The sequence below is a fragment of the Ambystoma mexicanum genome, chromosome 1q (genome assembly GCF_040938575.1).
Source record: "Ambystoma mexicanum isolate Mex_15411 chromosome 1q, UKY_AmexF1_1, whole genome shotgun sequence".
Lineage (NCBI taxonomy): Eukaryota > Metazoa > Chordata > Amphibia > Caudata > Ambystomatidae > Ambystoma > Ambystoma mexicanum.
Window position 1 is genome coordinate 538533317 of NC_090922.1, and position 21369 is coordinate 538554685.

Here is a 21369-nt window from a genome sequence, read left to right on the forward strand (position 1 = left end):
AATATCGACAACAATCTCATCAAGGTGATGCCAGTGGTCAAAACACTTGGCTTCTATCTTGATGCTACTCTCTCGCTTAAGAAACAAGTCAACTCACTTGCATCATCCACAGCTTATACCTGTAAGCTTATCCGAGCCTGCAGACCATTTCTCTCCATCTCGAGTTGTATCACCCTCGCCAATGCCCTTGTAATGTCGAGATTAGACTACTGTAACGCTCTCTACTCAGGCGCCAACAAAAATATCATCGACAAAATACAAAGAATGCAAAATAACGCCCTAAGAGCAGCCCTAAATATCCCCAGGAGAGATCACATGTCTAATGCTAGAAGGGAGGTTCATTGGCTAAAAATATCTGACAGGATACGTCTAAAAAAAGCCTCCCTTACCTCCAAATGTTTAAACAACTTGGCCCCACCCTACCTTGCTGAAAGGATAAATAGAAGATCGTCCATACGCCCAACGAGAACATCCAATGCCCATACCCTAGAAACACCTAGATTTAAACGTGTCACAGCTGGAGGATCTAGCTTCCCAGTTATTGCAGCACAATCCTGGAATGCACTACCGATTGACCTCAGAAAGGAACAACCATATCCTAAATTTGGACTCAATATAATTAAATGGCTACGAACTAATGACTGTTAGCTTACCTTCCCGGTACCTTGCACTACTGTCTTTGCTGCATGTCTCTGCTTCCTTCTGTATGCCACTGTAACTATCCTGGCATCCTATTTTCAAATTGTTTTGTATATTATATGCTTCTTTGTACACATTATGTAACCAAGCTTAAGCTGTCTTGACCTCTACTGCGCCCGGCTACCTATGGGTTTGGCGTGCAATACCAAATAAACAAACCGTCACCTTTTGTGGAAATGTTTTTAAAAATGGGACTGCCCGGATGACATAAGGGAAGCATTACAAGCCCTTCACTCCAAAATCATCCTTCAGGTCAGACTGGATAGAAAGGGAGCCTTATCTAAACCTATTTCAAAATAGGTCTAAAGGCTTGAAGCAGGGGTGCTCCCTAGCTCCCGCTGTTTGTAACCTCTTTATTTCAAACATGGATCAAGCCTTCAGGGAAATAAGATGTTTCCCGCCGCGTATAGCAGGTCAACCTATTAATCGCCTATTATACGTTGATGATGTCCTTCTCTTGGATCAGACGCCTTTTGGTCTCCAGAGACAATTGAACACACTGCAACAATATTTAGAAGAAAACAGTTTAAATATCAATGTTGCATAGTCTAGTTTATTGGTTTTGGGCGGCAAAGTTGCCTACAAGACTCCGGCACGAAGTCCTGCCTGGTTCCTCAAAGGTGAAAAGCTGCGAGAAGTCTCATTGTTGTTATATCTGGGTATGACTATCAATAACCGCATATGTGTTGCCCAAAGGGAGGCAGCTCTCAGAACAAAGGCACGTAACTTGGCTTCCCAGGCGCATCTCCTAGCGGCAAAGTATTGTATGTCCTCTTTAAAGCCAATAGTAGATTTTTACTGCTTAAAAGTGTGGCCCATTCGAACGTACAGAGCCGAAACGTCATTCTCACTATCTGTTACAGTCTGGCCAAAACTAGAGGGCATCTTTTGGCATAGGGTTTTCCGTCTCCCCCAGGCTCTACCTACCAAAATAATAAGGCGTGAGCTAGGTCTCACGTCTTTATACACCTTTACAGTTTGGAAAAATCTGGCATTTTACAGGAAATGCTGGCTGGGTGAAACGGTTGGAGGCTTCAAAGTTTTACACACAGCTCTTCAATCTTCATTGGAACCAACGTTGAAGGCATGGGAAGCAATTTGTAAGGCCATACTACACCATCTTGGCTCTTCTGAAAATTCACTCATTCTCACGCCTGGCAAAGTCAAAGCCAGGTTTTTCGAACAAGATTGGATTGACACATGTGAAAATACATCTTCTAGGAATCTTTATGGCCATTGTGATTTAGAATGCAGAGCAAGGGGAACTTTGTCCTAAATATGTACAGAGATTCCTGGACTACTATCTTAGACATCAATTTATGCGATTTCGCATGAACCTCTGGCCAACTAGAGAAATTACGGAGGTAAGGTCAAAAATCAAAACGATGAGAAAGGAGGCTTGCAGATTATGCAATGCATCAAGTGAAACCTTGTTACATCTGACCTTAATTTGTCCAGCTCTACGTGAACAAATGAACAAAGAACTTGTTGGTTGGGAAAATATTTGCAAAATCTTACTACACTTTCCATTAAGGAGCTATGGGCTTATTTTTTTTATTGAGTTAGCTGATTTACATCAACCTTTCAATATTTATTTAAAAAGTTTCAATTACAAATTATTACATTATCAATTCATTGTCATTTCATTTAAAACGTAATATCATAGCCATTTTAGAATCAAACATGAGCCATCTTGCATGTTCCCAAGCCCTAACCGACATAACTTCCAGGTGAAGAATTGAGTTTATGCTCACAGGCTCAACATTTCATCATCAATGATCGGATATACCAATTAAAGATGAAGAATTTGTTCTTTACACACAAACACTCTCATTCCACACTTTATCCCCCTAGCGCACACAAGAAGTTGAGGTCCACTCCCCTTCTGCTTTCATTGGGTCTTTGCCTACCTACTGAGCATCTGTTTCATTCACCAAGATTTAACGATTTAATAAATTAATGCGTGGACATTCGAATGCTCATTACTGGTGTGGACAGTGCTGTGGGCCATCTGCATTCTGGTAACCTGTTTCTAAAATACGCCAGATGCTTGTGAAAATGAATGACTCTTGAGTTGCTTAACACCGTACATTTCACTATTAGGTGTTTCAGTGTCCCTTTTTCTGTACTGACCATACAAAATCCGCAGAGGTTTTGGGTCATACTAATTATTTTACGTTCTGCCATTAAATCGCGTGTGGGCCAGAGACATGGACTTATTTGCTAGGAGGAGAACGAGTTCAAACTACCCTTGCGCTCTAAGCCGATTTAAAAGTAGTATTTGATTATTTGGACAGCAGAGACTTATAGGTTACTATGCAAAATGTGTTTTTCTCCTAAATTGTATTATTTACTTGTGCTTTTATGATTGTTATTGAACCTAAGGGGGGGGGGTTACCCCCTCGTAAGATATGAAATAATTTATTTTTGTGTCTGGTTTATCATGTAATAATTAAATTTTAGTAAAAGATTTGATTTACTAAACCAACACTAATAAAAAAATAATCATTTATTAAAAAAATAGCCTTTTTAAGGGAAGAGATGTTACACACACTTTGTTGAAATTCAAGAGGCCCTAAAGAGAAGCAGTTCTTGGTTCCAATCTCTTCATGTATGATTTTGGTGAGAAGATTTGGGAACAAGCATATCCATAAAGTATGTTAACCACAAGGGGTGGCAACAATCAGTGACTTAGTACAAGAAGGGAAGCCGGTAGACTTTTTTTACACTCGCAGCACAAACAGAGTTACACAAAGAGCATTATTTACTACACGCTGCCTTGCTCGAAAAGCTAAGGCAGAAATGGTCAGAGGGGTAAGGAGATACAAAATGAAGTGCTTGAAACACTATATGACATATCAGAGGGGGGGACACGTGGTCTCGAGACTGTATGAACTATTTAAAACACAGCCTGGGGAGGAGCTGGTGCTAACCCATCAACGTTGGGAAGAGGACCTACAAACGCCAGCCACAGACAAGGAATGGAGTAAAGCGATAGTCTGCCATAAAACAGTATCTAGGAATGCGAGACTCCAATTAATACAACTATACATGATGCACAGAGCATACCTGACCTTTTGGTCAATTGCACGCTTTCATAGGGAAGTGGAACAAAAATGCCCAAGTGCGGGCAGGTGAACGCAGATATGGCCCATATGTTTTGGGCCTGCAGGAACATACAGAGATATTGGGACGACACATCACAAATGTTAGCCAGAACAGACATAACACTCGACATTCTTTCCCCCAAGGCCCTCAGTTCCCGCGACCAAAGCAAGCAAGGCACATCAACAAACTGAAAGACTTGGCATATATTCTGGCTAAACGCAGGATTGTGATGAACTGGAAGACACATAGAAGCCCAAAGGCGCAATGGTGGTGGGGCGACCTTCAAAAATGGGTGCAGGCGGAAACCTCTGTTTGGCAAAGAAGCAGCTTTTCATGGACAGGGAGAACAAAACACAGACTTGAATGCTTGGAAGGTATTGCTACAAGAAATATGGGCATCAACAGAAGATATGAGCGCACAGGTGACGCAGAACTGACGACTCATGTAGATAAGAACAAATCGGGATTAAGCGCATGGACAACAACGCAAGACTGCAAACAGGCGGGGTAGGCTGACCGGGAAGGGGTGGAGGGCAGGTGGGGGAGGAGGGGTGAAGGATGCAGACACAATATTTGCTTGGATTAACGATGCAGAAATGTCTGTAAATTATATAAAATGTTAATAAACATATTTAAAAAATAAATAAAAGCATTGCCACAAAGTACCGTTTTAGTAGTAGGAGTTTTATCCTGGCAGGTGAGTAAACCAGCGAAGGGACCAGTTGCAGTTAGTCCTGGCAGGCAAGTGGACCTGGAAAGAAGCAGATGATTGAAAGTACTGTGATTAAGGTGTGGTGGAAGAGGAAGTGTTAATTCCATCACCTGGTCTTGATGAACTGTTACATTTCCGAATGTGTTTTCTTTGAAGAAGTCATTGCAGAAAGTGATTATTGTACCATCCTGACTAAAGTGTTTCTTTTGGAAAAAGACATAAGATTGTTAACAATTGCTTTGTTTTTGATAAGTGAACATTGGCATTGATCTGTGGAATTGTGGTTTGAGAGAAAGACTTTTGTTTTGCCAAGCAGGAAATCGAGGAAAATTGACAGTTGCTTTGATTTATGAACAATCATTTGGCAAGCAGTTGGAAGAGGGATATTCACTTTGCCAAGTGAAAGGATATTGAATGGGAAAGACTGTATGTGCTATACTGAGTGAAACTCTCATTTTGCACAGAACTTTTTTGGAATTTAACGTTGCTATAGAGACTCCTGAATTGATCCAGGGGAAGGGAAATCAACCCCTGGTCACAGGGAGTCCTTCTCACAATCTATGTGTTTGAACTGGTATATTGTTTTGCGGGATTTAAAAATGCCAAACTAACCTTGTATAATTTTGTTGTATATTTGTGTGTGAGGGACAGATGCCTGACAATTGGTCATTTTTCTTTAGCCTTAGTTTGTTAGGCAGGGACCTTCTGGTTAGGTCAGAGAAAGTTAGGTATTTGTCTTTTCCTTTTGTGTTGAATGAAATTGCACTTTGTGAGAAAACCGTACCTTTGTGACAGTCTCGCATTTCTGAGCCCTTACACTGTGTATACCCATTAGCTTTTTTGATTCCTGATGGGAAAGGAATTTCCTTTTGGTATCCTAAATCCTTGATACATCCTGGGAATTTGGCTAAAGGGGGCTAAGAACACTAGTGACTCCCTGAATGAGGTTCAGGAAAGCAGAGTGCATTGTGGGCGGGTTGATCATATGGCCGTGCTTGACTATTCAGCTCACAATGTGTTGTGTAGTTCCTTTTGGGCATGGCAGACTTTTTGCTGCCTCAGAGGTTTTTTGTCATGTTGTAATTTTGGTGAGGATGTGTAGTAGAATCATTGCTTACGTTCACATCATGCGTCCTGTCCTGTATCCTGAAAAGGGTTGAGCCCACACACCTCTGGTATGAATGAGGAAAGATAAGTTGCCGAGTGAGTATAGTGGGATCAATTATCAAACACATTTAAGGGCATTACACTTGTGAAAATAATTAATCTGTGTGCAGGTGTGTTGCTGTAGTAAACAAGCTTCCTAGTACTTTCCATAAGCTCATCTCTCCTACAAACTCTGAAGCTCTCTTGTTCCTGACTGTGCCGTAAATTGTTGTTTTCAGTAATTTCCTTTATACATCAATTAAATCTGTTTTTTGCTGGGGCTTGGTCTGTTGGCAGTGTTTTGGGTGGTAATTTTTTATTTGATCTAATGTTTGTGCTAATCCCTCTTCTTTTTTTCCAGCACAAGCAACCGCAGCGTTCCAGGCCCGCTACTCTGATATCTTCCCTACCAAGGTCTGTTTGCAGCTTAAGATCCGAGAGGTGCGGCAGAAGATCATGCAGGCAGCCACACCCACCGAATTCCCGGCCATCACAGGGCCTGGCGGAGGCGAACAAGCTGGTTGCTCCACTCCTGGTCCCCTTACAACAGGCACAAGCACAGGGCTCAGCTACACCATTGATGTACAGCCATCAGAGATGCCACAGTCTCCTTCACCTGCCCCAGCAGATTCCACACAACGGGTTGGAGAACTGACAGAATCTGTCTGGGAGAACAGTCATGGGTCACCAAACACAAGCAATGAGGTAGCAACCTCAGTTTCTTGCAGCACCAGTACCAACAGCAGATGAATGTACTGCAAGCTATGCTGAACCATTGCAAAATATCTTGTGCATTTTGAGAAGGTTTATGGAGGTGGCTTTCTGGAACCCTATGGAGTGTCTCTTGCCCCTCCAAAGTCCCCTTCCCCACCAAGTATTAACAGCCACCTCACAGTTCCCTTTTCGTGCATTGTCTTCTACTCTCCTGAAAGCAGAAACTTGCACTTCTGAATATTGGGAATCCTGAGGGAGATGCACTAACAGTGAAGTGACACAGGACAATGTCACAAGCGGAAAGCCTGGCCTCCAAACCTAGAAATAACTTTCTTACCACCTGGTTCCCAGAGTGATGGTTGAGAAAGTCTCCTAAGGCGAGTAATGAGGAAGCTTGAAGTGTTGATGCTTGTGTGGAACCAAGAGACTGCAGTCGAAGTCGTGACAAGAGCCTGCAGTCAAAGTCATGATGTTGTGGGAAAGGCAGTGTTTTTCCTTAATAAGGGGGGACACAGCGCCTACACAACACTCTCCTGCAGTGTGAGGCGGCTGTTAAGGGAAGATGATCGCCTTATTGGTATGGATTATAAACCATTCCAGAAGTCTGGTGCATCCAGTGATGCACACAAACAAGACATACCCATTTGAGGGCAGAGGTGGACATTTGTAAAGTTCCCACTTTTCTCTTTATTATAGTGTTAAATATGTTCAGAGCTTCAGGCCTCTTGGCTTCTGTGTTCATAGTGAAAGTGGGTGCAACGGGTGTCAATTTTTAAAAGCTTTTACCACACTAACTGACTATTCCTGCAAGGCAGAATGTGTGCTCACACAGTGAGGGTTCCTCTGAGTATGAACTATCCATTGCGTCGTAGAGTGACAGCCCCTGCTGCTGAAGGAAAGGAGGTGCATGGGGAAACAGCGGGAAGATGCATGGAAACAATGTGTAGAGATAAGAAGCTTAGTCTCTCAGGCTGAGGGTTCAGGTTCGTTACCACATCTGGAAGTGCTGGTGTGGCATGGCCCTGGGAAGATTACATGCAGGTATGTGTGATCAGGCCTTCTCCATGATAGTTCAGTCCTAACACTGATCTAATATAACAAAACTGGGAGTCTTCCCAACCGACACTGTGTGCAGCCGAGCTGGCTCTGGCCACCAGGTGTATTTTATAATCTGTACATTACTCAAAGCGCCAAATCAGGTTTTAGGATCCAAAGAGATTCTGCATAGAGACATGGAGCAATGTTGTTTCACAGAACACCTGCAGCATGGCCATAGATTGTCCTGTGGATGCAGATCCAGAACCTTCGGGTATCGTCATTGGGACTCTGTCATCTGTAGACATGGAGGTCGTTTTCAGGAAATACAGAATCATTTTGGCTTCATTGTTATTAGATTTATTTCTGCATTTATGCCATTATCAGATTTCTCTGCTCACCATCATACATTTATTAAACCTACCAGATTGCAAATATAGTGTTACAGGTAAGCCACTAACATATGCCATTGGTTTCCTTATCCTTGATCATCTATGTTCAATGTTAGTTTTTAGGATTCCAAGCCAATTAGAATAGTCCAGGTTCTACTACAATGCGTTAAGACAAATATTCTGGGTGTCTCTACAATAAACTTGCTAAAGGAGTGTCGCATACATGGCTGGGTGGGTATAAACATGACTGTCCTATGCACTGGATACTGAGAGGCATGTAAGAACTGAGTGACGGAAATGGTCAAGTTACTGTAAAGCTCTAGTTCTTTGAATGCTAAATGACTGTGATGAACCTGCAGCAACATGTACTTCTGTTTCACTGGATATCACTGGGTTTTAGGTCGATGCAGACACTGCAGTATCTTATGACCTGCTCCTCTGTTGTTGCTATCGTATTTAAGCAGTGAATTGGCACACCAACTACTATAAGAGTGTGATGAAATAATAGGAGGCTTTGCAAAGGCTAAACATTGTAATCTGGGAAAATCGAGTTTCTTGAACACCATACAAGGTCTGCTAAGGGACTAGCGTGAGAGAGATGTGTCTGCATCCCATATCTGTCCCCTACATCCTGGTTTCAACAACTACAAATGGTAGTGAACTAGTGTGTGTATTAATGTGTTCTCTTAAGCCACAAAATGCTTTACTGGTGACTAACCTTGTAGATGTGGTTTCAAGACTTAAAGATGTGTTTGGGACCACAGACCCCTCCCTAAAGATTCTCACAGCTGTTCTTTAGCCATCGACTCCACTGGCCCTCCACAAAAGGGTTTTGTAATAGTCACTCAACTCAGGAAACTGCTTAAACCACATGTATTCCAATCCCACTTACAGACTTCCCTCTAAGTGGACAGGTGAGCAATACAAGCACCTACAGGTGATTCATCTTTCAATGTGCACTATACAAACTTGGAATTTTTTTCCTTTTCTGCTTGTTGGTGGGACTCTATTTTAGTTACATTTTCAATGGCCAAAGTGAGATATTCAAGTAGAACGCAATGTATTGGAGGCCTTTGGTCAAGACAGTGTTGGCAGATTTGTTGGGCTAGATTTAGCACCCATTGCAGATAATATATTAAGGAAGATATTGAAAAGTGCATCTTCTACACAACCAACATTTGCTGCTAATGTCTATCTTGAGAGTCACAGGTGTCGTTGGGCACTTGGAATGCAGTATAAATGTCAATGAAGTGCAGTTTACAGACAAAACATGTACAACTAGTCAATCATAGATTCTCAAACACTTGGGTTTGGGACCACGCTGTGGTCGCCAGAGGGCTACTATAGAGTTGCCTGCTTTGGACAATCAATCTATATGTCAGAACATTTTAATAATGTTAATGGCGGTCTCTAGATCATAGTTGGGCTTGGCTTTTGTGAAAAGGAGGGTTCACCTATTTAAAAATGCTTTATGCCCATGCTTTGCCAGATAGACTTCTGCTCTCCCAGACAACGAAGATCGCTCTTCTCAAATTTAAACAGTTTTCAGTATGTAGAAACCTGTTTTCAGTAAGTCAGTGGTTTTGTTTGTAGCAAGTAACGTTTGTATTCAGAAGGAAACGGTGCACGTTTGCAGCAAGTAGGGAGAGTTAACTATACTTGTTGTAGTTTTCGTGTTGCTAAAGCTTCTGGTTCTCAAGCAGTGGGATTGTATATAGAATCATGGTTTGTAAATGTATCCTGCAAGTCAATGGGATTAATCTCGGAATACCAAATTATTCTTGCTTTACCTCCTACCCAGCTGATTGGGAATTGCCTGCAGAGACAGCCCGGTTTAAAAAACACTCCTAGCGAAAGAGCACTTTAAAAAAATGCGTAGGTGTCCATTGATACCTGAATGTCTCCATCCAGTGTACACCTTACCCCTGCACCTTGTGCATCAATATCCACCATAGCAGATTACTGATTTTCTACATATACCGCAGCAAGACAGTTCCTTTCTACTTGTGAATGAGCGTAAACAAGATTTAAGAATACTTCAATCACTACAAAGCACAGCGAAGAAATGACGTGAGCTTGAGTGCTAGGGTTTTTGTATCGCCCACGTACTCTGACCTTCCGTGCTTCTAGAGGGACCCAAACCCACTTCAAGTGTTTTTTGCATCCTTATTTGATGGGGTGGGGAGTCTCACTGAATACGCCTTTCAACCATAAGTCAGCACACCTTCTTTCTCCCTATCCTATAACCTTGTGTGTAGATGAGCATACATATTTCCTCTCAATTAGGAGGACATTACTTCATACTAATGTGTATTCAAACCAGTTTATAACACACTCTTTCTTTAGCACTAAGGAAGCTGAATCGAACTCCCTATGACTCCTTATCACAAGCAGCACTTTAAAGAAAGAGCCAAAGAGCTCATTCTTCGACAGAGATTTATCAGCCTGCGAATGCTCTCAGTTCCACAATCGAGAAAGCCTTGAGTGTGTCCAGAGAAAAGTGTAAAATGTTATGTATCTGGGGAACAGGGAGATCTTTCCATCATAGCTCTACACATGTTGGGGGCTGAGAGGGCACAGGTCTTACCCTGTATGGTCCTGCTGGTATGGGGCACCTTATGTCTACATGTCTTGCTGGTGTGAGTGGCATTCAAGGAATAGACAAATAGAAGATGTGTTTTGCAAAGTTTGCAGAAACAATCAGCACTCTTACTGCATGGATCCCACTCAAGAAGACAAAAACAATGTACTCTGCTATGTTGAGCTTTCACAACCGTAGCAAGAATATCGTTATGTGCCTTGCTGGATGCAGGCCCCCTCACATCATTGTTTGGTTTTAGATCCCTCAAAGGTCACTTTTATTATAGATTTTGAAACTGATGCAAGCATGTTTTTTTCTCCATTTCATGTCCTATTTCGGTTTGGTGGGTCTAATGTTCTTCCCAAGCAAACTATTCGTCTTAGTTTTCTAATTTAATCCTCTTAGGCAAGCTGTTTTAGCATATTCTTGATAAAAATGAAGGTCTCTGGATCCATTTAGATTGGACCAGTTTCAGAATGACAGTACAATTATTTGTGACTTGCAACTGTAATGCTCAGTTAAATAGTCGTGTGCATGCACCAGATTTTGCAATGAAAAGGGAATAATCCCCTCTCTGGAAATTCCAAAGTGGATTTCAGCAAGGTAAGGCTGCGACAGGACCGGTGTTGAGCGACATCCCAATTGTTGAAATTCGTAATGCAGGCAGTCACATTCAGACCACATTTTCTGTAGACACTGCTGTCTAGATAGAGATTCAAGAGTAAGCTTTGGCCTTCTTAATGCATTATTCAGTGTTCTGCAAAGAATATTACTTTGTACAGGACCACATGCAGCAGAAGAAATGTAGTTGCATACAAGGCTTCCTAACATGCTTTTCCCCCCAAAGGTAGAAGTCGAAATTTCCTGTCTCTGAAGCAGAAGAGAAACATGGTGGCTGCAGCAGTGTCTGTGATGTTTCCATTCTTTGTGATCCCATGCGTACCAGCATCTATTGCTACTTTGCAGTTTCCAAAAGAAATAGTTGTGTTCTGAGCGCCTATCCCCCATTAAATATGGTAGTTTATGAAGCCTGTGACTACAGAGCACACACGCTGGAGGGACCCGGTAGACCATTTGCTTCAGGGGCAAATGTCTGTGCTTTCAACGAGCATATACCTGGTTGTTAGAGGGATGGTTACGAATTTCAGATTTTCAAAAATTGATGTGAGGAATTGAGGTTTGGTTTTCAGAAACGGGTGGTCCTGTTTTTTTCAAAATGAGCATATGCATCTATGTCACTGGTTTGAGACTGTGTTGCAGTACATACAGTCCATGCAATATTTCCTTATGTTGGTTTATATATGCTCTTTCAGAAGGAGGATAAGACTGTGACCACTTGAGCAGGCCTCTCAAAAATGAGGATTTCAGTAGCAGATAGTGTTGTGTCCCAGAGGCCATGTGAAGGGTAGGATCAGCAACTGTCTACACAAGACTTTTACAAGGCAAATCCTGCTATTTTAAATCTTTATTCACTGTCAAAGCCTTACAAAAGTCATTTGTATTTTCATTTGTGGAGCTTATATTCAGGTTTGGGTGTTATATCTCAGTTTTTCTGATGCGCACTGGACTACATGCTGCCTGCAGCACTTTGGGCTTGCTGTTCTCCTTCTCACAGTGCCCGCCCTCTGGTCACTGATACCTTCCTGCACTAGGCCATGCTTGTCTTGTTGCACCTAGGGCTCACTTTTCCTTCCTGTTGCTTCCTTTCCTTCCTACAGCACCTTTGCATCACAGCTTCTCTCTTATCCAATCATGTTCAAGATGGGGCAGACATTGGTCCTGCTGCCAACACCATCATTGCATTGGCTTTGGAGGTATCGTCATCGCAACAATGGGACCCTTACCTTTGTATGGCAGGAAGTACTATTGTTATCTCTTCTGATCAGTCCACTGACTCAGAATAACTGGAAGAAAGTTTAACTTGATGGTAACCGAGTATTCTTTCAACACAGCAGACACTGTAAACACTGTGAAATGCATAAGAACAGACTTGAGCAACAGTGTACTTTTGGCATTACATGTTTCTAGGGCTTGAAGTATTCAGATTCTTTGCTGCCACTACTTCTTACACCTGACGGATGTTTACCACCAATAAAAAGCAGTAATGGCACTCAAATGTACTACGTTCTCAAAGGAGGTATGCTCCTTTTCCTTTGCTCTCTACCAATGTGCTGTGAGAGTTTACTTGTCTCTTCAAAGGTCCTGCTGACAGGGTGTACAGATGCCATAGGGTGAACACTCTTACTGAAGCCTTTCCTCACATCCCCGCTTACCCTCTTTGTGTGCAAGCTTCAGCATGTATGGCTCTGTGGCTTCACTGCCACAATCACCAGGCTTTTAAATGCAAGCCTTGCTCAATTCATCCTCAATCCTCCTTTGATTTGTGTTCATACACAAAAGTAGGGGCTGTTTCCTACTTGTCACCAGAATATTATGAAATATGAAGAGTATGTGTAAAATATTTGTTTTCAAGGAATTAATGCCCTTTTGTGCTTCATTATTTAATGTTTTATTGACATTGTTTATTACAATCCCTGGTGGTATGTGCAGCAGACTGCAGTGCAATATCCTCCCTTCATTACTATTGCAAATCTGTGGTTGTTCCAACAGTGGCTCGCTTCAAGGCCTGGTCTGCGCCCCCGCAAAGCTGTAAGAATAAATAATTTAATATGCCTTGTTGATACAGGCTAGGATTATAAAAACGTAGACCGAATGGGAGATATGACACTGATGGTCACCTCTCAAAACTAAACTTCATGTTAGGTTGAAGGAACTCCATGAAAAAGTAGGTCTCCTAACTCAAGCTGTTGCCTCAGTCTACTGTATCCATATTAATACTTCTCTCGGTCCATTTTGCACAATGTCTTTAACTTGACGCTGCAGTCTTACAGAAATGATCTTTTTCCCACTCAAGCAAATGTTGCATGCAAACCATCTTTGTATACCAAGTCTCACGGCCTTTTGGAAGCTCTCTGGTTCTTTCTTTACAAGAACAGGATGCGAGTCATCATTTGGTAACTTGTCCAGCAGTCTGCAGAATTTTCCAGCTTTCAACAACATGATAATGTATTTGTCCACATCACAGATACAGGTTCTGATGTGGTAAGCTTACTATCTAAATATGGACTGTAAAGTAGACAGTTTAGTGAATGACATATGGCACTTTGGCATGATTTTTCTCACTGGAGCAAGATGCCAAAACGTATTCCATCTCATTCCTACAAACTAGTGAGCCATTATTAGTACTGGCACATCCCAAGCCATTTGAAAATTCATTAGCTTTCTGTGTCTGACGAAGGCCTAGCTATTCTGATTGTAATCTCTTCCAGTGACCCATTTCTTTAAAATAACATTACAGCAGACAGTACAAGCATAGGAATATTGTGCGCTGTCCACATGTTTATGTAACTCATTTAAAGAAGGTAAACACTGGTCACCTCGTTTTTGACTGACAAAGGCCCCCTGCAGTTGTGCTGAGTGTCTTGGGAGGATATAAGCCTTTCCTTGGCTTATCTTCATTTAGCAGCACAGTTGGTTTAGCTGGTGCGATATATATTTGTTTCATTAATCCTTTACAATTATCCTGCTCTTGAGCTGTTTCTGGCAAACTCTCTGGTTGAGGTCAGTACCCCTGCACCCAACCACAGTCCCTGGGTCTGCATAGAGGGACCTAGATGAAGAGACTGAAATGTGCTCAGAGCCATAACTGTTCAGGATAGTGGCAGTTTTGGGATGCACTGGTTCTGGGGGCCTTCACATTGAGGGTCTTGTCTCTTAGAAGAACACATTACTTGCCTCTCAGTAATACTCTTTCTAATGAATTAGTTCTTCTTACAGATTCCTCATCCGAGATATAGATCTTCCAATGCAAGCTGTCTTCGGAAGCTTTCAGCCACCAGGGGTAGGCATGCAGCTTTGGTCCGCTCCGCTTGATGCCACTCGATGCAAGCTATGACATCATTAGCATATGTATGGATCCAACAGCGCCTCATGGCACAATGGCATGAGGGGTAGGTTTGGAGGCCGGTGAGGAATTTGTTTGAGGAATGAGTAACCCATCAGAAAGAGTGTTACCAGGAGGTAAGTAATGTGTTCCTCTTGTGGATTATTTCCTCTCACGGATCTTCATCTTACATTCCCAAAGCAATTCAGAAATCTTTAGGCAGGGCGGAGTAAGAAACTACCAACTAAAACTTAAAACTCTGAAGAACTGCACAGCCAAATTAAGCATCATGGCCTGACACAGAATCCGGGCTGTAATCCTTAGCAAATGTGTGGAGGGAAGCTCTAATGACAGCCTGACAAATTTCCAAAACAGGGACACACCCCTCTGCAGGGCAGGGGTAGCCGCCAGTGCCCTTGTAGAACGGGCCCTCAAACCTTCAGACACTTCCTTACCAGCCAGACCGTAACACTGAAATGCAGAGGATGTTCTACAACAAAGAGCTAGTCATTCTTCCTGAAGTCCCTCATCCGAGAAACATAGTAACTGAGAGGAATATTGGGGACTAGATGGGTGAAATCTCTTCCACCCTGTGAAATCTCTCTTCCACCCTAGAAAGATGAGGCAGAAGGTAGAAAATAAGATGAATTTTCTTAGTGAGATGGAAAACTGATATGACTTTAGGAAAAAAATGTTGGTCTCACCCTCCTTAAAGAAGACACAATAGTGAGGTTTTGTTTCACAGAGACTGGAGCTCACTAACCTGCCTAGTGGAAGTGATGGGCGCCAGGAAGAATAGCTTAAGGGTGAGCCACCTCAGTGAACAACCGTGTATGGGCTCAAACTGTGCTGCCATATAAGAGTTCAAATCCCACGCTGGAACAGTAGACTGGCACGAGGTACATTGATTAGGCAATCCCTGCTAAAACTGCCTAGCAGCGCATATGATGAAGAATGAGCCCTGCTTATGAGGTATGGGGTGTCCTCGTAAAGACTGAAAGCAGCCAGGTAGTCCTTGACAATGCCCTTCCGGAGGGCCAAGGAGTCAGAATTAGTAGATGTCAATCAGATCAAAGGTTCCAGATTTCCTCTAGCAAGCTGAAAACCTATACCTCCTGCAGACATTGTTGGACTTGGTAGAAGGCGTCCTGGCAACAGAGGAAAACATTGTGAATGACAAGTAGTGCCTGGGTATCCTCCATCCCTGCAAGGCACCAAGGAAGACAAATGGACAAGCCCAGAAGTACCATGTCCTTTGGCCCCAGTGCAGGGCGATCAAGGAAATGGTGTATCCGAACTTCCACAATATCTTGACAACCAGCGGAATGACAGGAATCCGCAATAAGTCATAGACTAGCTCAATGTTTCACACAACAATCAGGGAACATCTTCCACTTCCTGTTGACACTGGATGGAAAGAAGTCCACTTGATTGGTACCCCAAAAAGTGAAAATCTCGCCCGGAACTTCCTTTTAGATCTCCCACATGTGGGAGACTGACCTCTGCCTACTCCAGGCATCCGCCACCACGTTATGCATTCTAGCAAGATAGGCAGACGCAAGAGACACTGTTCCGCCGAGCGCAGAATGTAGGGAGCCTTGGGGCTGAGGGAAGGCCTGTGCTTGTCGCTCCTTCTTTTCTGGCACTTGTGAGCTCCTTTCTGTTATTGCCTTTGCCAATCAGTGGGAATCACCAAACCGATGGCCTCTGGCTAGGGCATTTTCACAGGCTCCAAAATCGACTCTGAAAGTTTTCATACCTCAGAGTGAAATGTGCATGAACATGAATGACGCAGTTACTCACTGTAGTTGTTAATGTGTTAATTCAACCCCCTTGACTGTTGTATGGGGTGTTATCTAATTGGGCAATGCAAGTGCTGGTGCCTTGGGGTTTAAAGCATAGAAGACTGCATTAAAAGTGAAATACCCCACCCGCTCCCAAGCCCTGTGCCCCTCCTCCCATACAGTGCTATTTTGTTCCTCTCTTAGCCAGATGCCAGAATGGAGCTGACAAGCTCGAATGTAGGCTGTCTGACTGAAGAACTTTGAGGACCAAGAATCCAACTGTTAATATAAGTAATATGTACTTAATTCTTATGTCTGAGCCCTTCAGACCAGCATAGTGACCATTCCCAAGAATGATTTTCAATGGGGAAGACAACAGAACAACATCCAGAATACCACCTATTCAAAATGTTTTTCAGCATGATGTCCCGGAACTGTGCTAGTTTGGGAAGTAGCATGCAAAACCTAGCAGCAGTAGAAAACATTTGACCACTTTGCAGAGGGCATCAATGGAGACATCTCTCTGAAAGGCAATCCTTTGCTGTTTCTTCAACCAGGGCAGGACTAGTTTATTTCTAGAAAACAACTGTTTGAACGTGTGTCCCTAGAAAGCTAGCAAGACCCTGCTTATTTGAATGGAACTTTAAAACCATTTATAAAAATTAGGTTAGTTCTTAAATGTGTTCTCCCCCATAAAAGGTATATGGCTTGTCATGTGATAGAGCATGCAGAATGCTAATCCCCCCATGTTGACATTGATTTCCACTAAAACTTGGCTCTGCATGTTTTCCTTATGGAAGGGTTTTCCGGTTCTTTGAATGATCCCTGGATTTAGTTCAGAGAGAGACAGAGATGAATGTTGAGTCACTCAAGCACCCCATTTTAAAGTTCAGCTGTTGAGGGGAAGGCATATTGAATCTGACACTGCTCATTCTGGGACAGACTTTGAGAGGAAGAGGTCCGTGAGGAAGATCCAATTTGGTGGTATAATGATTATCCTGCAAGGCTAATGAACACTATGGGGATTATGGGAATATGTGAAAAGCTGTGAAGGAATTCCCCCAGCTATTTAAGAGTGACTCAGAGTTGAAACTGACCTCTCCATATCCAAGAACGATCTCTGAGGAAATACATGCTTGGTGCCCATGCAAAACAATCTAATTGAGGAAAAAACTGTTCTAGAAGATGTGTTCCCTGTCATGTGAATAGACATGCAAAGTACTAAGAGTAATCTGCTCTGTATGCCGTCTTTTTGTCTTTTGCTAGTTGAGTTGCTGGCACAAGGATCCCCTTCGTTGCCCCAGGACCAACGTTCCTAGGACAGGTGACATAACGGTCACTTTTTCTCAAAATCGGAAATTGTCAGTAGTGTAAAGGGTGAAATTATAAGGTGTACAAACTAAGATATGGATGTCTGTGCTTTTCATGTCTACTCTTTCTCCAAGACATAAAGCAATACTGTTTCCATCCCTACATACTTTTCGCTTGCAGGAAGGTGTTTTGTAACCTGAGGTTGGTTCAGCACTGTTGACTTTTTGGCAGGCTTTCTTTTCGCCTGCAATTGAGTTATTGTCAGATCATGTTCTAGTCCCGAAAAACTGTGGATGTTTCCGGCAAGCATGACTCACTGCAGGCTTCTAATGTCATCCCTTCAAAGTACATTACTCCTTCAGTGGCATCCTTCCCTTGCTCGGTGGCTTGGTATGCTAAGTGAATAGAAACACATTGTGCACTTTCCCTCCGCATGCCCCCAATTGCATGAAGCAACATTAATATAGTTATCCAAAGCCCTCTGGAACACTGGAGTGGGCCTGGTGGTAGGATGCCTATTTCCTGAGGTTTTAAGGGGGACAACACAATTATGATTCTTTTGCTTCATGACGAGCATTGCGCGGCTGAGGTTGCATTCCTGATCAGAGAGAAGTGCTTTAGTCAACCTCTTCCTGACATGAACCATGGGCCCCAACTGTTGACTTTGTGATTCACTAAAGGTTTGGTTGCCTTGTTTTTCTTTCCAACTTTGGGGCATCCAAACAATTTCGGGTGCTGGAGACAAATATCTTGTTGAAATACCTACTACACAGTAGACTCATCCCTTCCCTCCCCCCCCCCCCCCTCCCTAAGTGAAACTTGGACCAATGGTTGAATGATGTTAGCCATCTGAAGACTACTGTAGGGCATGTGGGTTTAGTGCTGGTACAGTTTTCAGGCTCAACCAGTTAGGATGTCTTAACTTTCAGCGAGCAGTCACATGCTGGGGATAGTGGAGCACAAAATATTTCACTCTCTAGTTAATGTCCGGGTAAGCCGTGAGTGGGGCCGGGTGGTGCCCTTTTACTGGGACATGGGGCAAGGTGATGTGTCAGTGGGGCAGGATGCTGACAGAGCAAGAATATGTCTGAAATGAGGTTAGCCAGGTTGCCCCAGAATGGGTAAAAGGCACAAGGAGTCCTCTGTTAGGCAGTGTGTGGGGCAGGGGAGTGGTGTCAGGGTTTTGCAAGGCAAGCAGCTTTTTGTCAGGACTCAGGCCTCTCAATTGACTCTGCATTTCTGAGAACTTTTTTCTCGGCTATCTCAGACTACTTGCAACAGATTCTGGTTCAAGACAGACTCAACAAAACATGTTGACCATGTGCAATATTTCTTACTGTAATAAAATTGTTTTTAAAAAGTAATAAAAATTATTAAAAGCTGTTTAACACAAACACGGCGTGGTGGTGTGTTTTTGGCCAGTTGATTTACGTTATCGAGAAGCTGACAAATATTCCTTACAGAATCCTACGACCATCCTAATTTAGGATTTTGTTTCCAGTGTTTGATATCTGCGGAACCAGTCATATCAATTTATACATCCAAAGTGTGGGACAGCCATGAAAACAATGTGATAGAGACAAAACCTAGCTGTTTATGATGGGTAACGGTTGTAGTTTGAGGAGGGAATACTTGCAGTTTAGGGTAGACAAGTTCAGCAATAGTCCCACTTGGCATTGCACTGGACCCTCCAGTCTCCCTGTGTGTGATTTGCGACAATTTGTTCTTTAACCAGAGAACACTTGTTGGTTAATAAAAGCCTACTCCCACCGCTGTATGCTTAAAATCCACTTTTAATTTCATCTATGTAGAGTCTTGTCTAAAAAGTATCATATGACAAGCCATACACAGACAATTCTCTCTTCACGTTTGGAAAAGGGAAGAAAATGATGGAAGTTGAAAGCACAGTAAACCATTTGTAAAATGCTTTGAATGGAAGATGGTCAGTAATGTTCGCCAATTCCTAAATGTGAGGGTCTAAATAGATAATGATATAGAAGGAGGGGGGGGTACCCTAGGCATTCCTTGGCTCACAGATCATTGAGCTCAATGGCCAAGCCCTCAGGATGGGAGTTGGGTGGACCGAAATAGTGGAAAATATGTTGATACTTTTGTTAGGTAAATCTTTTTTACACCAGGAATCTGCTTTAGAGCCACATGCTGTGCATAGGTCACCATTTAGCGCTTTGACACACATACTTGACTTTGGTCAGTACCGAGATAGCTTTAAAGTAAATGGCATCTTACAATTGTTTTTCCTTTGACCATTAGTTTAGTGGCGGAAAGAAGACATGAAAGGGAACTTAGAGCATGACTTTGTTAAAAGGAAGAAACGCCCTATCTAAACTGGGAATTCAGTCGGCTGTTGGACAGAAGTTTGCAGGCAACATTTTGGGGGGACCCAACACTGGGCAGGTCATGTTATATTTTTGAAAATTGTATTGGTTTGGGTTTTTTCTGTTTGGATCTCATTACAATACTGTTTAATTTGTACCCAGGTGTAACCTCCAGTTTCTGTGGATATTCACGATAAATGTTAAGGAAATAGATGTTGGACTCTTACAGTATGCTGACATGCAGTACCAACAGCTTGAGTCCAAAGAGGCGAAAAGGGTAATGGCTCATTAAACTAAATCAGCATGTCATTATTGCAACATAATCATCAGGAAAGGTTTCAGCAGACACTCAGGATGAGATATGACCCAAAGTGACAGGAAACAAACATTGATTCCTCAAAGAGCAGAAAACTGAGGCATAATTATGTCAAAGTCCAAAAAATGCAGTATTGCTAGGAAATACCCACCAACCTTGCCGATCATAATGAAAAAGCAGGCCAAATAAGTCAGACCTTAGGAAAGGTCAAGTCTTTTTTTCAACGCTTGGTGTGGATGATTAGAGATGTATGGCCAAGGAAAGACTTTCCAGCAGCCTGAAAAAAGGGTTAATATAAGCAATGGCATGTGGGTAATGATGTGACTCTGGGCAGTTAAGCCTCAGAAACGCTTTACATGCTTGGGAGATTCCCTTAAATGAGTCTCTGACACTCTAAGCACAGGAAGGATTCTTGCATCTCTAGCCATGTTCAAACCCTCTTTACTGCCTTGCTCCCATTCCTATACCATAGTGTTCTCAACATTCATGATGTACATTTGCTGCCTTATGAGTATTTCAACCAGAGTGCCCAGTAACGTTCTGCCAGTCCAACTCGGTTGATTGCCTCTTGCTAACTGCAAGCAGTTTCTTCCAAATCATTGGCCGAATCTAATGCAGAGCCATGTTTGTGAGAACGAATGTGGGGAGATGTTTCATGCAAGACTTCTTGCAGTTTTGGAAAGGTTTACATATATTAGACAGCTTTTCTATGTGTCCCGACACCCAGCTCCTTATTCTCCACCATCCTCTTTCTAAAGTCAGACACCCCACCAACTTGGCAGTGAAGGAGTGTGGCTGGCTCCCTGAATGGCTCATAGAAAAGGGGGCCGCTCACCCCTCTCTCCCACTGCAAAATCTTAGTGGCAACCCGGCTCAAGCTGGGAAGGAAGGAACGGGAGAAGCTCTCTGCCACACCACTTTACTTCCGCCTACTGAGAGCCGTGAACGAGGGGTGTATGCTCCCCAGCACCACCATCGGCTACCACACTAATTCAGGTAAAAGCTCATGGACTACAGATTCTTGGCTACGTAAACTGCTGCTCTGCATCTCCTCCAACTCTTTGCGAAACATGACAAGGTCAGGATGCAAAGGCCCATAACACAGTTGTGAGGGCTATCTGGATGCCTGAGATTGCTCTTCTGGACCACACCACACAACCATAAACAGACTGTGATGTGTGCGGGAAGTGCAAGTAGCAGCATCCACCCCCATGCTGCTCCCCTTTTTCTCTGCTTAAAATGAAAGAAAATATTGTTTCTGGTGACTTGTGTCAAATCAAAGACCTTGGCAT

General features: G+C 42.9%; 1 protein-coding gene across 5 annotated transcripts in view; it reads left to right on the forward strand.

The window, feature by feature from the left end:
• CIC (capicua transcriptional repressor) overlaps positions 1 to 18819 on the forward strand; it is a 2254744-nt gene extending 2235925 nt beyond the window's left edge. For all 5 annotated transcript variants that reach the window (XM_069640957.1, XM_069640955.1, XM_069640959.1 and 2 more), the window contains one exon: positions 6027 to 18819. In XM_069640957.1, the coding sequence (XP_069497058.1) occupies positions 6027 to 6415 (389 nt within the window). In that variant the 3' untranslated portion in view covers positions 6416 to 18819. The remainder of the gene's footprint in view (positions 1 to 6026) is intronic.
• Positions 18820 to 21369: the final 2550 nt, after the last annotated feature.